The following is a 19,483-nucleotide window of genomic DNA, read 5'->3' as shown; positions in this document are numbered from 1 at the left end:
ATGTCACCATCCCAAATATGGGTTGATTCCATTTGACAGACATATAATTTAAGTTTTCCCAAATCATAAGATCAATTTAGGGAGGAGTGCTGGAAAAGATGGACTCATTCATGTTTGGTCCAAAGCATTCAATTTTAATCATAGGCTCAATTCAATACTAGCTATAAATGCTTACACAAATAAGCATTCAATACATTCTACAAACAATTAATTTCAAGTACTACTCAATTCTCTAATTCACTTCATTTAATGATCTTGTAGCAAAATATTACACCTTTAGGGTTTCAAACATTTTTTGGAAAGTAGCTCTTTCTCTTCAAGGAGAGTAACAAACTAATTAAACCATCCATGGATACATTGAGCAAGATTTTCAAGATTCAAGATTCTAATCTCAACCCACCAAAGCTCTAACCTTGCCAAGATCTTTGAGATTGGCTCTGATGCTCACCACAAGAAGTGGTATTGATGCAATTACTCAAGCCTGCGAAGCTTAGAATGTCGCTTTGAGACAAGGGCCTCAACCCTAGAAAATCCCTCGTCGTCCGATCATCGTGATTTCCGCCGTTGGAGGCGCTGAATTGATTCAGGGTGGCATCAAAATCCAAACTTTCGTCGACCCTCTTGGAATGGGAGGAGGGGGAGGTGTTGTTGGTGGTGTTGTTTAACATCCCAGCAAAGGACAAGTCATCGTCTTCTTCAAAGGTTGAGTCTTGATTATGGTGGTGGAATCCGGAGGTGTTGATCATCATCATATCGTGATGGAGCATGGAAGGGGTAGAAGAGGGAGCAGCTTTATTGCCGAATGGAGGCAAGCCATTGATGAACTGGTCACGTGAGGCCAGCTTTAGGCCGAAGCCTGATGCTGGCGATTCACCAGCAGGCACGTGAGGGTGGTGGGGCCCGGTTGGGGTAGGGGTGGTGCTGCTTTTGGAGCCCATCTCTGCTGCTCTCTGCAGCAATGCAGTGGCTGAGATGTGAGGAGGTGGGTGGTGGTGGTGGAAGGCGTGGTGGAGGCTGGTGGTGGGGCCCATGCTGGTGGTGGTGTTAGGGTTAGGGTTTTGGGTGTTTTCTTGGAAATCTTGGAAGATGGAGCTGGAGGGGGTGGTGAGGTCGATATTGGGGGGTGGGGGGAGCCATGGTGGCCTGAGGGTGAATGGTTGGTTCTCTTTCTTGATTGGGAATGGGAGTTGTTGTTGCGCATTGCTGAATTGGGACTGAATCTGCTGCAGATTGATGTGGTGGGAAAATGAATTTGCAGCATTTTGGGGTGGGATAGTGGGGGTGGTAGGGGTGGGGGTGATGGTCTTTGCACTTTCTTCTGCTAGAGCATCACAGAAGGCTCTGTGTGTGATGAAGCTGTCTCTCCTGATGAAAGATAATGTTGCGTGTCAGGTTTAGAGAAAACACACTGAAAAAATAAAATTAAATAAATATATGTAGTTTCTATTAGAATATTGTTGTGTATGTGTCAAGTGTATGTGTGTGACTGTTTTCTGACTCTTCCAACAGTGATATATGGTGGGATTAAACAAAAAACAATTTAAGCATCATACTCATCAAGTTTGAATTTTGAAAAAAACCCATCAAATTAAGCAAATCAAATCACAAAAATTCAAGAATTTTAGCTCCATCCCTCAACTCATCCCCACATTTTAGACCACAAAAACACTTCAACAAAAATCAACAACAAACAAAGATTAAATCTTGAACTTAACTAAATGACTAAATTTACCTTGAAAAAAGGGTGCCACAGTCACATCTGTATTCCCTAGTGCCACATGTTTTGGAGTGAGCTTTCCAATCGGATTGAACTGCATACTTCTTTGAGCACTTGTCACATTTCCATTTCTTCTCCCCATGTTTTCTGCAAAAGTGTTTCTTGATTCCTGTGAGATCTCCCAACGCCCTCGATGGGTCGTGGTGGACGCAGCTCGTCTCGGGGCAGACATACACCTTCTTCCTCACATCCTTGCCGCTTCTCTGCTTCAGCTTCCATGGCAGATTGTGGCCTCTCCTGTGCAGCTGCAGGTTCTGGTCCCTCTGAAACCCTTTGCTGCAGATTTCACACACGAATCTGTTCGTCGCCATGAGTGTTCTTGGAGAGAGAGAGATCACTTCTGAGCCAGGGTCTGTGAGGGAAATAAAGTGTCAAGATTTGATTTTTATGTTGAATTCTTGTGTTTTTTGAAGATTTGATGAAATGGGTTGTGGAAAGATCTTGACTTTTTGAAGATTTGATGAAATGGGTAGTGAAAGATTTGATTTTTACCTGGATGGCCTGGCTGGCTTCTCTTTTTCTTGGCGGGCGGAGGAGGGGCGGCGGTTGGCGCCGTTAAATACGGCGGCGGGTACATTTCGCCGCCGGTGGAGGAGGCGTCGGTGGAGGCGGTGGTGAGGTTGGAGATGTTCTCTTCTTGGATAGCTGAGATTTTCATCATTCTTTTTGCAGTTTGGGATGAGTGGGATGATGATGAGAGAGAATCTTGAGAGAGAAAAAAATTTAATCTTGCAACATGGGAAGAAGGAAGAGGAGACAGATCTTTAACTACGTTGTGGTTTGGGAATAAGACAGGGATTTTCGAGATCTGAAGACAAAAAAATACACTGACCTAAGTAGTAGAGAAAGGCTAAATGAAAGTAGGTGAAAAAAATGGACAAAGAGATTGTTGCTCAAAGGTTTAGTTTTTTGCCTCTTTTTTTGGTTTCTTGCTTGCTTCTCTCTCTCACCAAGAAGCTTCAACTGCCTCTTCTTTGATTATGGCTTCTTCTTCTTCTTTGGCTTCACCCCACAAAACAACTTTTTGGTTGGAGAGAGAGAGGGAGCTCTGCAGACACTACTACCTCTTTGCAGATTTTGCAATGGGATTTTTTGTTCTAAAATCAAGAAAATCCAATTATAGGCATGCATGTAAGAACAAAACTAGAGAGAGAGAGAGTATTCTTCTTCTACAAACACACTATTTCTCTTTCCTCATCTCTCTTTTTCTGTGTGTTTTTGAAGAGAGAGAAAACGCAGAGATGGTGTGGATGAGAAAGAAAGGATCACCTCAAAAAAATACACATCCCCTACGGCTAACTCTGACGTGCACTTTCTGTCTACTTTTGTTCTCTTCTCCAAAACCCCATTGAAATGATAAAAATAATCTAACCATTTAGATTATGAAATTTAATTAATTTTTTGTTAATCACATGTAATATTTGTAATTAAAATATTAAATTATAAAACTTTAATTTTTCTCAATTGTCTCATTAACAATAATTTTGTATATTAAGAACAATATTATTTCTTTGAAAAAGAAAAAAGAAAAGAAAAATAACATATTTCTATAAATTTGTAATTTAAATGACTATTTAATTAGTCCTTGTTTCTTTACGCCACACTTATATTTGCTTTACATTATTCAAAATTTGAAAAATTATTTAAAAAGGAAAATGATAAATCACTTTCCCATCATCCACCGCCTTTCGCTCATATTGTAAAAAAGTAACTCAAAAAAGAGCCCACCATGATTATAAAAAGAGTTCATTTTGTAGACAAAGATGGAGACTTTCATATTGTATAATTGTAAAATCTTTTTTTTCACAGTAAACTAAGTCCTTAAAGTAGACCCTTTTCTGCTTTACTTAGTTTTTTACAATTCTACATGATTGAGTCATTGATTAACCTCTTCTTTGGCTATAAAGCCCATGCCTTAAAAAGGGTTATAATTATTTCCACTCCTTAGACAAAAGATACACGTTTGTGCATGCCCTAATTCATTACTCTAGTCGAATCAAATTATCTTATTGTCTGTCTTCCAATTATGGATCTAGGACACATAATTTGTGGGACTAGACACATTGACAAAGGTTGTTGTTAACTTCGGAAGACAGGGACGATGTGATGGTCTTCGCCGATAATTGGTGACAGACGAATAAACAACTGTGAATCCAATATATTAAGAGTTTGGGTGGAGCTACCTCACATTGGGATCGACAAAGGCCAAAAAGGACAAACAATGGTATCAATCGATCTAATAACGAGTCACTAATAGTAAAATACCGAAAATAGTTATTATCAAATAAATCAAGCTCAATCAAAATTCAAGATATGGGGACGTGAAATATATTACTAGGACATTTGAAGTTCTTTTTCTTGTATATATTAGGTTAAGTCAAAATCAAATTATTAATATGTTTTTGGTCCTACTTGTGCAACTACTACATAAAAGCATTGGACATAACAATGCCTATCAATCTAAATTGTTTTTTATCTGTCTAAAGTTAATAAAAAATACATGGAGTATATACATTGTAAATGACATATAATACACTACAATTGGCACCTTTCTAGTTGTTGATGTACAATTTTAATAGTGTTGATTGATGCATAATATAATAGTGAAGATAAAAATAATATACTAGTACTACTTGTTTTGTCACTATCCTGTTTTATTCTTCAGTGACTTGGTTTTTTGAAATGGGGATATTGTTGAACCCAAGTATCAACATGCTCTTCCAGCTCATCTCCCATATTATAATATGATCATTTAAATAATTAAATGTATGCTTTCTCTAAGCCATATATATATGTAACTAACTAATTATTTGGATATATGTTTTTGTTTGTGTGGTTGTTATTAATTTGTTACTCTACTTTTTCTTCAAGTAGAGTCCAATCAATAAATTTATATGAGAAGAAATAATTAGCTTTCTATTATAAGGAGACATATCAACCAATGTGGCATATTTGCTTCAACAATTGAAATACCACAATTCTTATCCTTCTAAAATTCTACCTCTATTTCAGTGATAGATCTGTGAAATTATTGAGAGGTGTTCCACTTTTTCTTCTCTTTAGATAAATAAATTAGAGATTATTGTATAAATAATTTATACAACTACACTCATATATATTCATAGAGTTTTTTGGAGTTAAAACATTACCCCTAATAAAAATGAGTTTGTTAAGTTTTTTTAGGTAAGATTGTGTATGCCCATGTCTTATTAATGAGCTAATGAGTAAGACCGAAAATGCATTGATTATAGCCATCAAATGGAAACAAAATATTAAACACATATTAAATTTCTAGTAATATTATTAGGTCTATATTCGACAGGACAAAAATAATACACCAATCTATATTTTTGTGGGGGCGAAGGATTCTATAATTTTAGGTTGAACTTGTCAAATCTGATTTTTTAAATGTGATTTACCTCTTTAAATTATTGCACATGACTATGATTTTGCTAATCATAAAATTGCTACTTCACATACTTCAAGATTTTGGTTTTGGAAATTAATAATTACTTCATGAATATACTTGGTTGCTCTTGCGAAAAAGTAAAACAAAATCTAGAAAAATCAAATTTTGAAGAATTGGGAAGATTGATGTGAAAAAACTTATCCAAATCAAACTAAATTGAAATTTGCCATGTTCCTCCATAATTGCTTATATCCTCTAAATTTGACCCAATGTCTGTGGATCAAGAATTTAATAAAAATAACTGATTAAAAGTACTGAAAATTATAGTAACAAATAAAAGTCAATGGCAGTAAGGACGAGGTGGGGGCAAAAAATTTATAGGGTCCAGGCACAATAATTGATTGAAGAAATAAGTGTACCTAAAATAAGATAGAGATTAAATAAATCTCAATATATTACAATACTAACAAATTTCCGTTACAAGATTGATATGAGTTGTATTAATATTTGGAAGGGACACTTACAAGAGACAAAAATAACAGGACACGAGAAAATGAAATTCACATGTACTAAAAAAGTATATGCTAGATCTGTTTCTTGCATAGTGCCAGCAAAGCATGCTTTATCAATATTTTATTTTTAGAAAAATTCGAAAAATTATTGTCACGTCATATTCAAGACCATTCAAATCCATGATGAATTTCGAAATGATTCTCTATGTGGATATATATTTATTAGATAGGTACTACTAATTGATTGTGTGACAAATTATATCACGCACATTCACTCTTTCAATTATATAATTGATCAATTTAATTATCATTTTAGGTATGATGTAACTAATGAAAAAGAAATCAAAGGGGTGTCACCATGCCGAAAGTAGGGATGTCGCCGGTTCAAAAATTGCCGATTCCAGTTCCAAACAAGTGAAACCGTAACCGGCCCGGGAAAGGGAATGACAGTTTCAATTCAAAACTATCAATTTTGGAACCGGAACCAAACTGGTAATCAATCTGCCAATCGCGGTTCAGCCTGTGAGAGCTCTTAGTTCGAATTCCAAAATCGAAATTACTAGAACTGGTAGAACCAATATAGCAGTTCCGATTCCAAAATCGAAACCGATGGTTCAGTTTTAACTGGCAATCCGATTAGAACAATTCTAAAAATTCTGGTGCAAAACTGCGGATTTTGGGCTGTTTTTTTAACGGGTTTCCCAGTTTTGGACCAAAACCAACAATTAACCGCTGAGCCAGACTGGTAGAACTGTTATACCGGTTCTGGTTCAGCCTATGAGTTGCAGTTTCGGTCGATCCAGTTTGAACAGACATTCCTAGGTAAAGAAGTGTCAAATAATTATTCCAACTAAATCAAGGTGTTCTGAATCCTTAAAAATTAATGAGTCCCTAACAAGAATTGCAAATGAGGAAGAATCTAAAATGATAAAGAAACTGGCTTTTTTTCTCAGTTTCAGCTGCTTCTAATCTCACACTGCTTAAATACAGCAGCAAAAAAATAGCTATGTATGAAAGAGAGATTCACAAAACAAAATGGACTTCATGTTGAGTGATTAAACTTGAGAGAGGCTATAGAGTTACTGGAACACGAAGCCCATCGTAGCTCAATTCCATGTCGAGGCCTTCCGTCTCCTTGAACTTCATGAGATCCTCGTTTATTTTGTCGTGATCCATCAGGTGCATCATACCTTCAGATACGCGGGAAGAGTATATCATACAAGCATCAGAGCATGGTAGAAATTGGAAAGATTCGAGCTGTTAGTTTTCAGCAGAGCGAATTGATAACCGTGTAGTGACTGTAGTATAGTGAGCATACCAGTGAACAGTGTTTTTTTTGGTCGGATTTTCCTAACTTCGTCCAGTGCCTGAGAAGTTTTAGGCGTATTTATGAGATGAAGTAAGAGCTCACTCAAAAGGTGACAACAGACTATTGTACATATATGACTTACTCTTGGAAGCCCGAAATGAGTTGAAGAAGATCGATCTGGTCTTAGTGCGTCCTATATGAAGAAAAACGACAAGTTAATGATTGAGTTACTCTCATCATTTGCATCAAAAAATGACTGGTGGATAATGGATATATGCATGTATACATATATATTTACAGAGAGATAGAGACCATAATAAGGAGTTCGCAGTTACTGAGAAGAGGATAAGTCTCCTCTGGTATATCACTGACGTCGCTGCAAGCACAAAGGAGAAGGATAAGATCCCCAAGGAGCATTGAATCAGGTGGTGCAATTGCAATCAAAATTAGAATCATTACCTAATGTAACAGATATTGCCAAAGCGAAAACCCAAAGAACGATAGCCACGACCATGCCAAACTGGTAAAGGTGTAAACTGCAAGATAAAGGTACACGAGGATAAATGAATATTAGAAGCAGAACCCGAGAATGTGCATTTATAATTGTCAGCTAAATGTAGCCAAGCCAAAGAAAAAACTGTTTATATGATTATGAGCTGATGTGTCAATGAGGCTGTGAAATCTTATAATGTTCGGATGATATGGCCAAGTACGGCAGACAGGACCCACTGATTTTGTAAACAATAATGAGTGAACGTGCACAAAATATTCACACAGTGAATTCAAGGATCTAAGGATATGATAAAAGTATACTCTACCCCAATCACCCTATGGGCACTGGAAATACTTACAGAATTGTGACAGAACACCTAAACTTAGCAAAAGTAGAAACTGTATAGCAAATTCTTACCTCAAGATCACATACTGCAAATGGTTCTTCTTGAATTATGTTAAATTGCAAGGTTGAAACAGCAGCACCAGGTGTAACGCCACTTTTATCTACCAAGTAATAATGAGTTTTCTTCATTACCTGAAATCACATCATTGAAACAAAGACATCTAGTTGGAAAGCACTCCTACACACATGTATCAGAAAGTTATAGCAATTAGCAAGAAGCATCAATGTAAGCAGATTCTCAAGAAACATGGATCCATGTATCACCATTTGAAGATGTATGAAAGAATGCAAAATGCAAAAATTTGACCTTTAACTAGCTGACCCCAAGCACCAATAATTTTTTGTCATGCATTGCTGGAAAACATCAAGTAAGAAGAAGTTCGATAATGAGATGTGGATTAGTGGCCTTGATCGATCGCAACTTCAAATTTAACATTGATATCATGATATTCATAGACATCCTTGGACAGATTGCTAATATTCTTTTGAGGTAGGAACGTTTAATCAATATGATGAAAGTGTTCAAGGAATGAATATAGTTCGTAGCTTTCAACAAGAAGTCATATTTTGCTAATTTTAAAACTTTCAAACTCACACCATGGGACAGTCAAATAGTTTGCTAGAACATTAGTATTTAGTAGATAGTGCACATTTGGCAAACAGTAATGACCTCAAAATCACGCTCTGCTGTGTATATTGGTATAGACGGCTGAACATTGTTCGTCCAGTCACGGAGATCATCCATCCCTGAGAAAACAAAAGCCCTCTTATGAAAATGCTTGTGCATTTTGATGATGCCAAGCGTACACAAAAACGTACAGAGTAATCATGTCAGAGACCTCCGATGGCATCAGCATGAGAATGAGTAATAATAACCGCATCAATTGTTCTTATCCTGGCAGAAATTAAAGTAGTCACAAAAAGAAGCTTGCATGACAACAGAAACTTACAAAATAGTCAATGGAAGTATGGCACAACACGTTGTCTTAACAAGAAAAAATAAACAAGGAAACAAGAGAAAAAAGTCATGGGAGAAGATTATGGCGCAAACTCGAAATCTGTATATGCAGACAAGAAATTTTTCATATGATCAAGTGGAGCCTAAACAAGAATAGCAGAGAAACATCAAAAAGCATGACTTGTTAATTGTTATCTATACTATCTAAGCATATGCTATGTATCTCAGCCAAGACCGGGAACTTATTGATTCATATGTTCACTGTTCAGTACTGGATGTCTAGAGAAATAAGACAGACGAGGCATTGGTACAAACACCGAGGCCAAAAGTTTTGATCCACACACTTTCCTTTCAGCAGACTATGAATCGCGAAACCACAAAAGGAAGAATTTACAAAGCACATGCAGTGTATGGACAATCACCCAGCAGTCGAAAGATAATGAACATAAGCTAGCTTACCCATAAGTAGGAAACCACCTCAGAGCACTGTGATAGAAAAACCTGCATTAAGCACGATGAATCTTAGTAGACAGCATATTCGCCCATCATCACAATTATATAGTCCACTTTAGTCTTTAATAAGGACTAAGACTTGAATTACATTCAACAAGTTATATTATATGAAGAGTGGTATAGCTTTTCAACTTGCTTGCTTTCATAACGTGACATGTAATATAGTAAATGTCAAAGTGGTACAAGCATTTCTCCTATAATGATCAAAGATGTGCAGATATAATAAATGAGAAAGTCTTGTTTACTAAGGGTCAGAACAGGGAGAATATTTAACGTACTTTCCAGCATCAATAAGGATGTTCCATTTTCCAGATGGGTTGAGATAGCGAACAAGGAGGCTTGTGTTAAGTCTCCGATTCTTGCTACCCGGCTCTGTAGCCTTTGAGCAAACCTAACAAGTTTCAAATACGTAATCTTATTGATGATGAGCACATAGCCACCAAATCTACTGAAAAAGTTATGCAGGTTCGAGCATGTAATGGAAGTCTTTTGACTTACTGGGCATGTCTTAACAGGATTAGTTAGGCAGCTCACACGCGGAATCCCTTCACTAGTCCCGGTTCCAATAAAAATGATTTCAGATTGTTCAACCAAAGGTGAAACCTGCGGTCCATCAGAATCAGGCGCAGAACCTGTGCAATTGCCAGAGGAAACAATAATTTAGACCAAGCATATTAGGCAGCACATGCACACAAGTCTCGTTATCAAAATTACTCATATCTATCCATACAGGTGAAAATGCCTAGCTTATACGTGCATACATTATTCATCTACCTTCTACATATCACAGCATTCAGTATCTCAGCTACAATGCAGAGAGTCCTGCAAATGGCTCTTTATGCAAGGCAAATTTGTACAAAATCAATGAATAACTTTTCTCATTTATTTTCTTCATATGGTTAATAAATTTACTCTACAAACTGAAATTGGAAGAAGTTAGATAAATCACGAAGAGTACATTAATCCAAACACCTAACTTCCTCAGAGCATACATAAGAAAATTTATATTTTTCGTAGAGAGAAACTAAAAAACTAAAAAACAACAACACAAACACTCTCAACAAATAAAGCAAACTAAGTTAGTTACATATCATGATATCAATCAACATTACTAAAAGTGATAAAATGGATAGTCTAAACCACAACCAGTAATTCACCTCTTAGGTTGGTTTCTATACAATCTCATTTCCGGCTATATCCTAATTGTATCAATCAAAATTGAATCCACCTCTTCTGCTACACCATCTCAATAGTACAGTGCTAACTCCCAAATGCAACAAAAGAAAGAAAAAAAACAAAAGGTTCAAAACAGAAACACCTTTCCGAGAAATTCAAAATCGATACTCACCCAAAAAAAGGTGAACTTTAACCAAATCAATCAAAAAGTGTCAATTTCATGATCATCAACAATTGAAATTGTACAAATTATGAACACAATAAAATGATTAACGGAATTGAAATACTGACTGGAATGAAGCGAAGCTCGGGCGATATGGCTCAAGTTCAACCGAGATGATCCGTTTACCGAAACGGAAAATTGCCCCTTCCTAGAGAGGGAAAACGGGTTGATGGAGCGGGTTAAACGGAGCCATGGAGCATGGAGTGGACGTACAATCCCAAAGGAGAGAGGTACAACCATTTCCGCTTGTTTTGTTGAATACAGAAAAGCAATGCAGCAACTAAGGAGAAGAGGGAGAGCGAAATATTTTCAGATTAGTCCCCAAAGTTTTGTTAATTACAAATTTCTACACTAAATAAATATTTTTCCCTAAAAGGATGAAATTAGGGGAACAATTCAAAACAAATCATTGTTTATAACCATTTTATAGTGGATCTTCCCAAATACTCCCCTGTCCCAATAAATATGCAATATTTAGTTTTCGACACATAATTTTATGCAGTAGTATTTTGTGAATTAATGAAGAGAGAGTAAAATATGAGAGAAGAAAAAAGTAAAGAGAGTATTGTTTTCATTTTAGAAAACATTTTATTTTTATTGGGGTAAACTAAAAATGACATTTTATTTCCAACAGATGGAGTATCTCTAGTTAGATTGAAGATTCTTGTTAAATGATATTTTGTCTTAGCCATTATTGACGTGTGTGGGACAATGTCATGATCTTCTTAAAATAACTCTCACTTGAATATTGAAAGTAAAACAAGTAAAGAAAACTCCTTAATCTGGAATATATATAAATGAGTGTGTGTACCACTGTCAGATTATAAATTTGGTGTTGTAATTCATAAATATAGTATAAACTTTCACGTGATTGATCAAATGAGTCCAATGAAAATTTTAATAAAATGAGTTTGTTGCCTGAATTTCTGGCGCATACAACTGCCTAACATCACATGTTTATCTTCCAAATTGAGAAAAATAATGCTAGTTCTCGTTTAAGATATGTTTTTCTTTTAAAATAAATAAATTTATAGTAATTTTTAAAACAGTATAGTCATTGTAACATTTTTTCTCTCTCTCAATTTAATAAATCCAACTAGTTTTTTCTTCTCTCCATTTTAAAAGATACAACATGAGTTTAGATTAAAAAAAACGATTGAATATATGATAGGATCATATGGTAGAAAAAGACACTAAGATTGTGGTGTAGTGTGATGAAAAATGATGGAGGATACTACAAATGAACTTTCTTTAGGGACAGAGGGTATTTTATAGAGTTAAGTGTAGCAAGAAACAACAAAATATTAATTACAACTTCATTTTAGTCTTCCTGCACTACACTATTCCTCTTCTAGCATGTTTTGAAATTTCAAAACATGAACAAGTCAACAAAATGAGGAGGCAAAACAAGAATGAAAACTACCCCAGACCAACCAAAATAGCTCTCCTACACAACACATAAGCCCAATGACAAAAAAAATGATATTTTATCTCCTATTCCAAGGTCCAAGAATGCACATTGACCTTGACTCCTTACTAGAGATGACAACTCCAAGTCATGAAGTTTGCATTTATACAATAAATACAGAGAGAGAGAGAGAGAACAATAAATAGACTTCATTTGGTCATTGTTGCATAACTTGAAAAAAAATGGCATATCTGAATGTTTGGCTGATATTTTGCTTCATATCAGTTCTTGAACTTCAATCCTGTCTTAGTACTCAAAGAGATGATCAGCCCTACAGAACTGCATATCACTTCCAACCTCCCAAGAATTGGATGAATGGTAACAACTCTTTTCTCCATCACTGCAAACTTATGCTTCTTCAATCTTTGGCTAATCTTTTTCATCTTTTTTTGGACATGTTTTGTATGGACAACTCTGGAATCTCAGATCCTAATGGTGAGTTTCACAACATTGGAACTTAACAAACTATGTTGCAATAACAAAGTATGTGGCAATCTAAGTAGATATTTATGACAGGGCCTATGATATACAAAGGAATCTACCACTTATTCTACCAATACAATCCTGAAGGGGCAGTGTGGGGAAACATAGTTTGGGGGCATTCCACATCAAAGGATCTCATCAACTGGACGCCTCACCCCGCGGCAATCTCCCCGGACACCCCATCCGACATCAACGGATGCTGGTCGGGCTCAGCCACGATCCTTTCCAAGGGCAAACCAGTCATTGTCTACACAGGTATCAATGCAGAGAACCAGCAATTGCAAAATCTAGCAATGCCAAAGAATCTCTCTGATCCAAACCTCATAGAGTGGATCAAGCCATCATATAATCCTCTCATGGCACCAACACAGCAGAACATGATCAATGCCAGCTCGTTTAGGGACCCCACCACGGCCTGGTTAGGCCGTGATGGGCGGTGGAGGTTGATAGTTGGGAACAAGATTGGCCGGAGGGGGAGAGCACTTCTGTTTAGGAGTAGAGATTTTGTTCACTGGACTCAAGCTAAGCACCCGTTGTACTCAAAGAGGGGTACCGGCATGTGGGAGTGCCCGGATTTCTATCCTGTCTCGACTAGAGGCGAGGATGGAGTTGACACATCGAAGGTAGGGAAAGGGGTCAAGCATGTGCTGAAAGCTAGCATAAATGATGGATTGTTTGACTCTTATGCTATTGGGACTTACAATCTTGGGAGAGATGTGTTTCTCCCGGAGAAAGGCTCGTTGAGGCTCGACTCGAAGATGAGATATGATCATGGCAAGTTCTACGCTTCAAAGACCTTCTTTGATAGCTCAACAAAGAGGAGGGTCTTGTGGGGTTGGATCAATGAATCCACAGATGCTGCCATTGATATCAGCAAGGGGTGGTCTGGCCTTCAGGTGGATTCTTTGTTTTGATTTTATATACCATTGGTTTGTTTCATTTTGCAAGTCTGTTTTCAAATGTTACGATTTCCCACATGTTTAGGCAATTCCTAGAAAGATCTGGCTTCACAAATCAGGAAATCAATTGGTGCAATGGCCAGTGGAAGAAATTGAAAAGTTGAGAAAAGGTGAAGTGATCTCTTCTGCCAAAGAGCTCAGAGGAGGATCAGTTCTTGAAATATCAGGAGTGACAGCCTCTCAGGTCCTCTCTCTCTCTCTCTCTCTCTCTCTCTCTTACACACACACACACATACATGAAGTGATGATGATATTTACCTTGTAGGCTGATGTGGAGATTTTATTTGAGATTTCTACATTCAAGAATGTAGAGGTGCTGGAGCCAAGCTTACCTGATCCACAAGAAATTTGTAGTCATGGAGCAAGCAAAGGTGGGGTGGGACCATTTGGTCTACTAGTATTGGCTTCAAAGGATATTCAAGAATACACAGCAGTTTACTTTAGAGTTTTCAAAGCCAAAACCAGATATGTTGTGCTCATGTGCAGTGACCAAAGCAGGTATGTATCTACTATAATATACTTCAATATTTGAGTTATATATCTTGTTTTATTTTTCGTTTGGTTCAATTTGTAGGTCCTCGTTGAACCTAGATTACGATAAGCCCATGTATGGAGCTTTCGTTGATGTGGATCCTGTGAAGGAGAAATTGTCTCTGAGAACTTTGGTGAGTTCTTCCTTTCTAGTTTAGTGAGGATGGAGAAAGAGCTTGATCATTAATGGGATTTCTGCAAAAAATAATTGCTTACAATTTTGCAGATTGATCGTTCGATTGTGGAAAGTTTTGGTGGGGAGGGGAAGGCTTGCATCACAGCTAGAGTTTATCCCTCACTGGCCATTGATGGAGGAACACATTTGTATGCCTTCAACAACGGGACTGACAGCGTTAAGATCTCGAAACTGGCTGCCTGGAGCATGAAGGCAGCTCAAATCAATTGATGGAATAACAAGTTGGTGATGTGTCATTTCTCCACTCCATTTTATGAATCCATAACTGAATAAACTTTAGTTTATCCATTGTTACAGACGAATCAATTAGATTTTGATGGTATAAAATGAGTACCTTTTTCTGTACATTCATGTTTCATGATTCCTTATAACATGAACATGAGTAGATTCATCAGCGTTGAAACTAAGGTAGAATCAAGCACGACGGCCATGATTTTCCCTCGTCGTCCAAAAGGGAAGTCGAATTCAAATGATCTTTCACTTTTTAAATCGTCACAAGACAAAGCTTGCATACTGCTCCATGCTAGAACAATAGCATCACAAAAAATGGATATTTAGACACTATGTTGAAGTTTCTTAGATATTGGGACAAAATATGATGAAAGCAAAGTCCACTGATATATAAATAAATAAACCTTCGGCAAATACCGTTGGTCAATGTATTACAGAAGATAAGCAAAAACCATATAGATACATCCTCAAGTAACAACTGAAAACTGAATGATTTCACCTAACTAAGCAAAACCAATGCCACAAAAAACAGAAAGAGGCAAGCAAAGGAGTCGAAAACTTGAAATTGATGGAGATGGTTGCAAAAGAGAGCAGATATCATCGGTTTCATGGTCATTTTGATGTTCTCAGCCATTCTATTGCTGCTTGCATTCTGGAGGGCGTTCGCCTGGTTGACCTTCTCCAGCAGGTGCTCGGCTTCCTTTCTGTTAATAGAGAAACATACGACTGCTTGGTAAGTTGTATCAAGTAAACCAAATAAACCACAAACTATGATCATTCCATATGTGCAGCAGGCTGACCAAGTGCACCAAAGGAAAAAATGAGTATATGAGCAAGAACTCTGAAATCAAAACTTATGTTCTAAACTTTAAAAGTTACGTCGATCACCTTCTTCCTACTCTTGACTTCCACTTTTTCCTCTTCATCGTCCTCATCGTCATCTTCGTCTTCCTCTTCATCTTCGTCATCTTCTTCATCATCATCGTCCTCATCTTCCTCATCTGATAATTCGAGTTCATCACCTTCCGCAGCCTCCCCAGTAAACCAGGAAACAGCATGAGGGATGATTTTATCACGAATCGTGGAGCTGCAATGAATAAAAGCAGGGTAAACATTGTATCCACATACAGAAATATTTTTTGCCAAATAGTACATGAGAAAGCATGTGCTACTAATGTAACATGGCAGAGGCAAATTCATAATTTTCTGGGTTCGTAATTGTAGTAAAACGGGATAAAACTTACCCAATGTCATAGTCTTGCTCCATCAGATTTTGGAGTTCTTCAGCCTATTGGGACATATTGCAAATAATAGCAGAAAACATGAGCATGGTTTGAAGATATTACAGAGCTTCAGGGTGAGATGATAAACCGTACAAGGAATGGCCATACATACCTTATCATCATCTATATCATCGTCTTCATCTGGCACCTCTGGTGGACTGAAGAAGTTGAAAAAGCTTTCACACTTTTCAGTCTTAATAATTGGCTTCGCATTTTTTGCCCCCTTCTTTGGCTTTTTCTTCAAAACTTTTTGTGTCAAGCATTTGCCAGGATACCATTCAATCTCTGTCCTGCAAGAATCCAGTATGAAATTTATAAACTGATGAAAATTACTGCAAATTAAAATGTGGACAATAAACAAAAAGGATTAGCAAGGTGAATAAACAAATTACCCTATTGCCTTCTCTAGTATAGGCTCATCCTCTTCAATCATATGGTATGTTTTCGTGAGAACAGAATTCTTGAAAAAGGGATTGGTATCAAAGAAGAACTCAAGCTTGAAGCCTTTGGGATCATCAAGCCTAGACCACTTAATATCCTTAAGATATTTTAGAGCCTCTTCGTCACGTTCTGTTATCTGAACAAACATGTCGATTAGAGCTCAACTGAAGGTAAATTAACAGACAGATTAATAAACTTTGCGTTTGCGCACAAATACCAACCTCCTCCCCCAATATCTCATTAGACTTCATTGCTATCAGCCAGAAGTCGGGGACACCTTTAACTGAGATGAAGGTTCTACTATTAGCTAAGCCAGTCATGAAAAACTAAAGCAGTCCCAAACAATAACACGGCAAAATCAAACCCTGAACTGACTAGGGAAACAAAACCTAGCTTTACCTTCGGATTCAGCAGCCACTCCTTCAACCTCCGCAACACCATTCACAATCTCAAATCGCTGTAGAATGTTTAGAAAAGAGATTAATAGGAGTTTCACAACCGCACACGGAAGAAGCTAAGAAAACGCTAAAAAACACTGTGATTACTTTCGTATAGAAAGGCTGATAAAGTGTCTGGTATTTAGATTCAAGTGCTGTTCTCTCCTCGATAAACTTCGCCTCTAGCTCATCATGTTGGCTCTGCAATTACGAAAACATGTTAGAATAACACCGCAATCAGTAGCCCAACAAAGATGAATAACAATGTTACCACAACTTAGTTGCACAATAAACTAGTACAAAAACATCAAATAACATTATCCACCACTACTAACAACCAATGAAAACCTTAAAAGACTTCATTTTTTAGTTAACACTAACATAATATATCCAATGAAGAAAAAAAACAGTTACTATTAGCTGAACCTACAAGCACGCCAGAAACCAAACTACAAAAACATCGATATAAACACGCGCACACAAAACACAGAGAATCAGGCAAAAAACCTGAATGCTCTTCAGCGCCTCGACGCGCGAGCGCACTCTAGGCGGCAACGACTCCATCACGTCAACGTGCTGCTCAGCCAAATCCTGCAGCTTATTCTACATAACGAAGTAAGAAAAAGCTTCAATCGCGCTGTACTGTTAAAAAACGAAGCAGAAAAGTAGAAAATCGCAAACCTTGAGAGCATTGACTAAGCCTGCGCGATCCTCGGCGCTCAAAGCTGCAGATAAAATCGAAAATTGAAAAAACAAATTAGTCACGAATTCGCACGAGCTCTACACGCACACTGAGCACGAAGTAAAGTGGGGCGGGGAGAAGTGTGAATTACCGGCGGCGGCGGCGGGGAGAGATGCGTCCAACTCGGAAGTATCGAAGCTGTCTTTTTCTGGATTACTCATGACTGCGGGGAGAGAGAGAGAGGAGAAGAAGAAAATGGAAAACGAAAACCTAGAGAGAGAAAGAGAAAAAGGGGGAAATTGAAGATTTAACGAGGGAAAAAGGTGCTGTAAATTGGACCGCTGTGGATTAGCTGGAAATTTATTCTACTAGTAACAGAATTTTATTATAATTAAATATTGCGTTGATTTTAATTTTATGCTTGGTTCTTAACTTTTTAATCTTACTACACTTTTACTAAATTCGTTGTTGATGGTTGAAAATTAGTTGAGGTCGATTTAATAAGTTATCTCAAATAAATTTGAACAGAATTTGATAGCCTTTTAGGTTGGGTTTGAAATTTTCTAAAATTAATTATATTTGATCAGTCACTTAATTTAATTAATCTAAGGCTAGTTTTTTCTACCAAATATACCCTTAATTATTCTAAATTCCAATTTTTGTTGGCTAGTCAAGACTGATCGCGTTCAAAGATTACTTATGGGCCAGGGACATATGGCAATGCAGTAAAATGTGATAGTAAAATATAATTAAACAAAGTTTAGTAATTTAATAACCTTAATTTGTTCAGCAAAAAAATTTAAATAATTTATATTTACACTAACACAACCCATTGCCATGGCAAGGTAATTTTAACGTAGAGAAGTATTATTATTAATGAGTAGGCCTGTTGGGCCAAGAGGCCCTAATCCCTCTCAATAAATGTTTCCAAAAACAGGCCCATCATCCATATCCAATGCAAGCAGAGATAGGAACAATTACAAATATATCAATTTCATAAACTTAAATGGAGGTTTGTTATATTCAAAGAATAACAAAGTTTCAAACATTTATGCATAATCCGTGTCACAGTATGAAAACCAATGGTATCTTATTTTGTTGGAGTATGGAGGAGTGACTTAGTACAAGTCCACGAAACAATAGTTTAGTTTGATATCATCCAGATGTAGATGCAAACAAATACTCCCTCGTCCCAGGATAAGTGACTCATATTCAAAGAACAATAAAGTTTCAAACATTAATGCATAATCCGTGTCACAGTATGAAAACCAATGGTATCTTATTTTGTTGGAGTATGGAGGAGTGACTTAGTACAAGTCCACGAAACAATAGTTTAGTTTGATATCATCCAGATGTAGATGCAAACAAATACTCCCTCGTCCCAGGATAAGTGACTCATATTCAAAGAACAATAAAGTTTCAAACATTAATGCATAATCCGTGTCACAGTATGAAAACCAATGGTATCTTATTTTGTTGGAGTATGGAGGAGTGACTTAGTACAAGTCCACGAAACAATAGTTTAGTTTGATATCATCCAGATGTAGATGCAAACAAATACTCCCTCGTCCCAGGATAAGTGACTCATATTCAAAGAACAATAAAGTTTCAAACATTAATGCATAATCCGTGTCACAGTATGAAAACCAATGGTATCTTATTTTGTTGGAGTATGGAGGAGTGACTTAGTACAAGTCCACGAAACAATAGTTTAGTTTGATATCATCCAGATGTAGATGCAAACAAATACTCCCTCGTCCCAGGATAAGTGACTCATATTCAAAGAACAATAAAGTTTCAAACATTAATGCATAATCCGTGTCACAGTATTGAAAACCAATGGTATCTTATTTTGTTGGAGTATGGAGGAGTGACTTAGTCCAAGTCCACGAAACAATAGTTTAGTTTGATATCATCCAGATGTAGATGCAAACAAATACTCCCTCGTCCCAAGATAAGTGACTCATATTTCTTTTTGGGACGTCTCAATATAAGTG

The 19,483-nt window shown here is 37.0% G+C and overlaps 4 protein-coding genes across 4 annotated transcripts; 1 reads left to right on the top strand and 3 right to left on the bottom strand.

The window, feature by feature from the left end:
• Positions 1-228: 228 nt before the first annotated feature.
• LOC148923518 (protein indeterminate-domain 7-like) lies at positions 229-3,034 on the bottom strand. Its single transcript, XM_089061109.1, has 3 exons — positions 2,270-3,034; positions 1,733-2,129; positions 229-1,365 (listed from the first exon to the last, which is right to left on the bottom strand). Exons 1-3 carry the CDS (start codon positions 2,436-2,438, stop codon positions 408-410), a joined length of 1,524 nt encoding a protein of 507 aa, XP_088917235.1. The 5' UTR covers positions 2,439-3,034; the 3' UTR covers positions 229-407.
• A 3,487-nt stretch (positions 3,035-6,521) lies between these two features.
• Positions 6,522-11,040, bottom strand: LOC148923517 (Metallo-hydrolase/oxidoreductase superfamily protein). Its single transcript, XM_089061112.1, has 12 exons — positions 10,844-11,040; positions 9,875-10,008; positions 9,655-9,767; positions 9,323-9,364; positions 8,745-8,800; positions 8,576-8,652; positions 7,918-8,037; positions 7,467-7,543; positions 7,320-7,383; positions 7,150-7,200; positions 7,017-7,065; positions 6,522-6,888 (listed from the first exon to the last, which is right to left on the bottom strand). The coding sequence occupies exons 1-12, from the start codon at positions 11,013-11,015 to the stop codon at positions 6,770-6,772; spliced, it is 1,074 nt and encodes a 357-aa protein (XP_088917238.1). The 5' UTR covers positions 11,016-11,040; the 3' UTR covers positions 6,522-6,769.
• Positions 11,041-12,388: 1,348 nt separating this feature from the next.
• Positions 12,389-14,757, top strand: LOC148923516 (beta-fructofuranosidase, insoluble isoenzyme CWINV1-like). Its single transcript, XM_089061108.1, has 6 exons — positions 12,389-12,678; positions 12,760-13,622; positions 13,711-13,869; positions 13,951-14,183; positions 14,260-14,350; positions 14,443-14,757. Exons 1-6 carry the CDS (start codon positions 12,426-12,428, stop codon positions 14,620-14,622), a joined length of 1,779 nt encoding a protein of 592 aa, XP_088917234.1. The 5' UTR covers positions 12,389-12,425; the 3' UTR covers positions 14,623-14,757.
• Positions 14,758-15,011: 254 nt separating this feature from the next.
• LOC148923515 (nucleosome assembly protein 1;2-like) lies at positions 15,012-17,795 on the bottom strand. The gene is made up of 11 exons (XM_089061110.1): positions 17,638-17,795; positions 17,486-17,529; positions 17,312-17,407; positions 16,913-17,005; positions 16,767-16,824; positions 16,589-16,650; positions 16,319-16,503; positions 16,039-16,216; positions 15,888-15,931; positions 15,532-15,730; positions 15,012-15,347 (listed from the first exon to the last, which is right to left on the bottom strand). Exons 1-11 carry the CDS (start codon positions 17,705-17,707, stop codon positions 15,279-15,281), a joined length of 1,098 nt encoding a protein of 365 aa, XP_088917236.1. The 5' UTR covers positions 17,708-17,795; the 3' UTR covers positions 15,012-15,278.
• Between the last annotated feature and the right edge of the window lie 1,688 nt (positions 17,796-19,483).

Source organism: Salvia hispanica, chromosome 6 (genome assembly GCF_029641045.1).
Source record: "Salvia hispanica isolate PSC_SH4W2 chromosome 6, Shi_PSC_v1, whole genome shotgun sequence".
Classification (NCBI taxonomy): domain Eukaryota; kingdom Viridiplantae; phylum Streptophyta; class Magnoliopsida; order Lamiales; family Lamiaceae; genus Salvia; species Salvia hispanica.
Note: the sequence above shows the minus strand (reverse complement) of the source record. Positions and strands in the feature narration are given on the sequence as shown.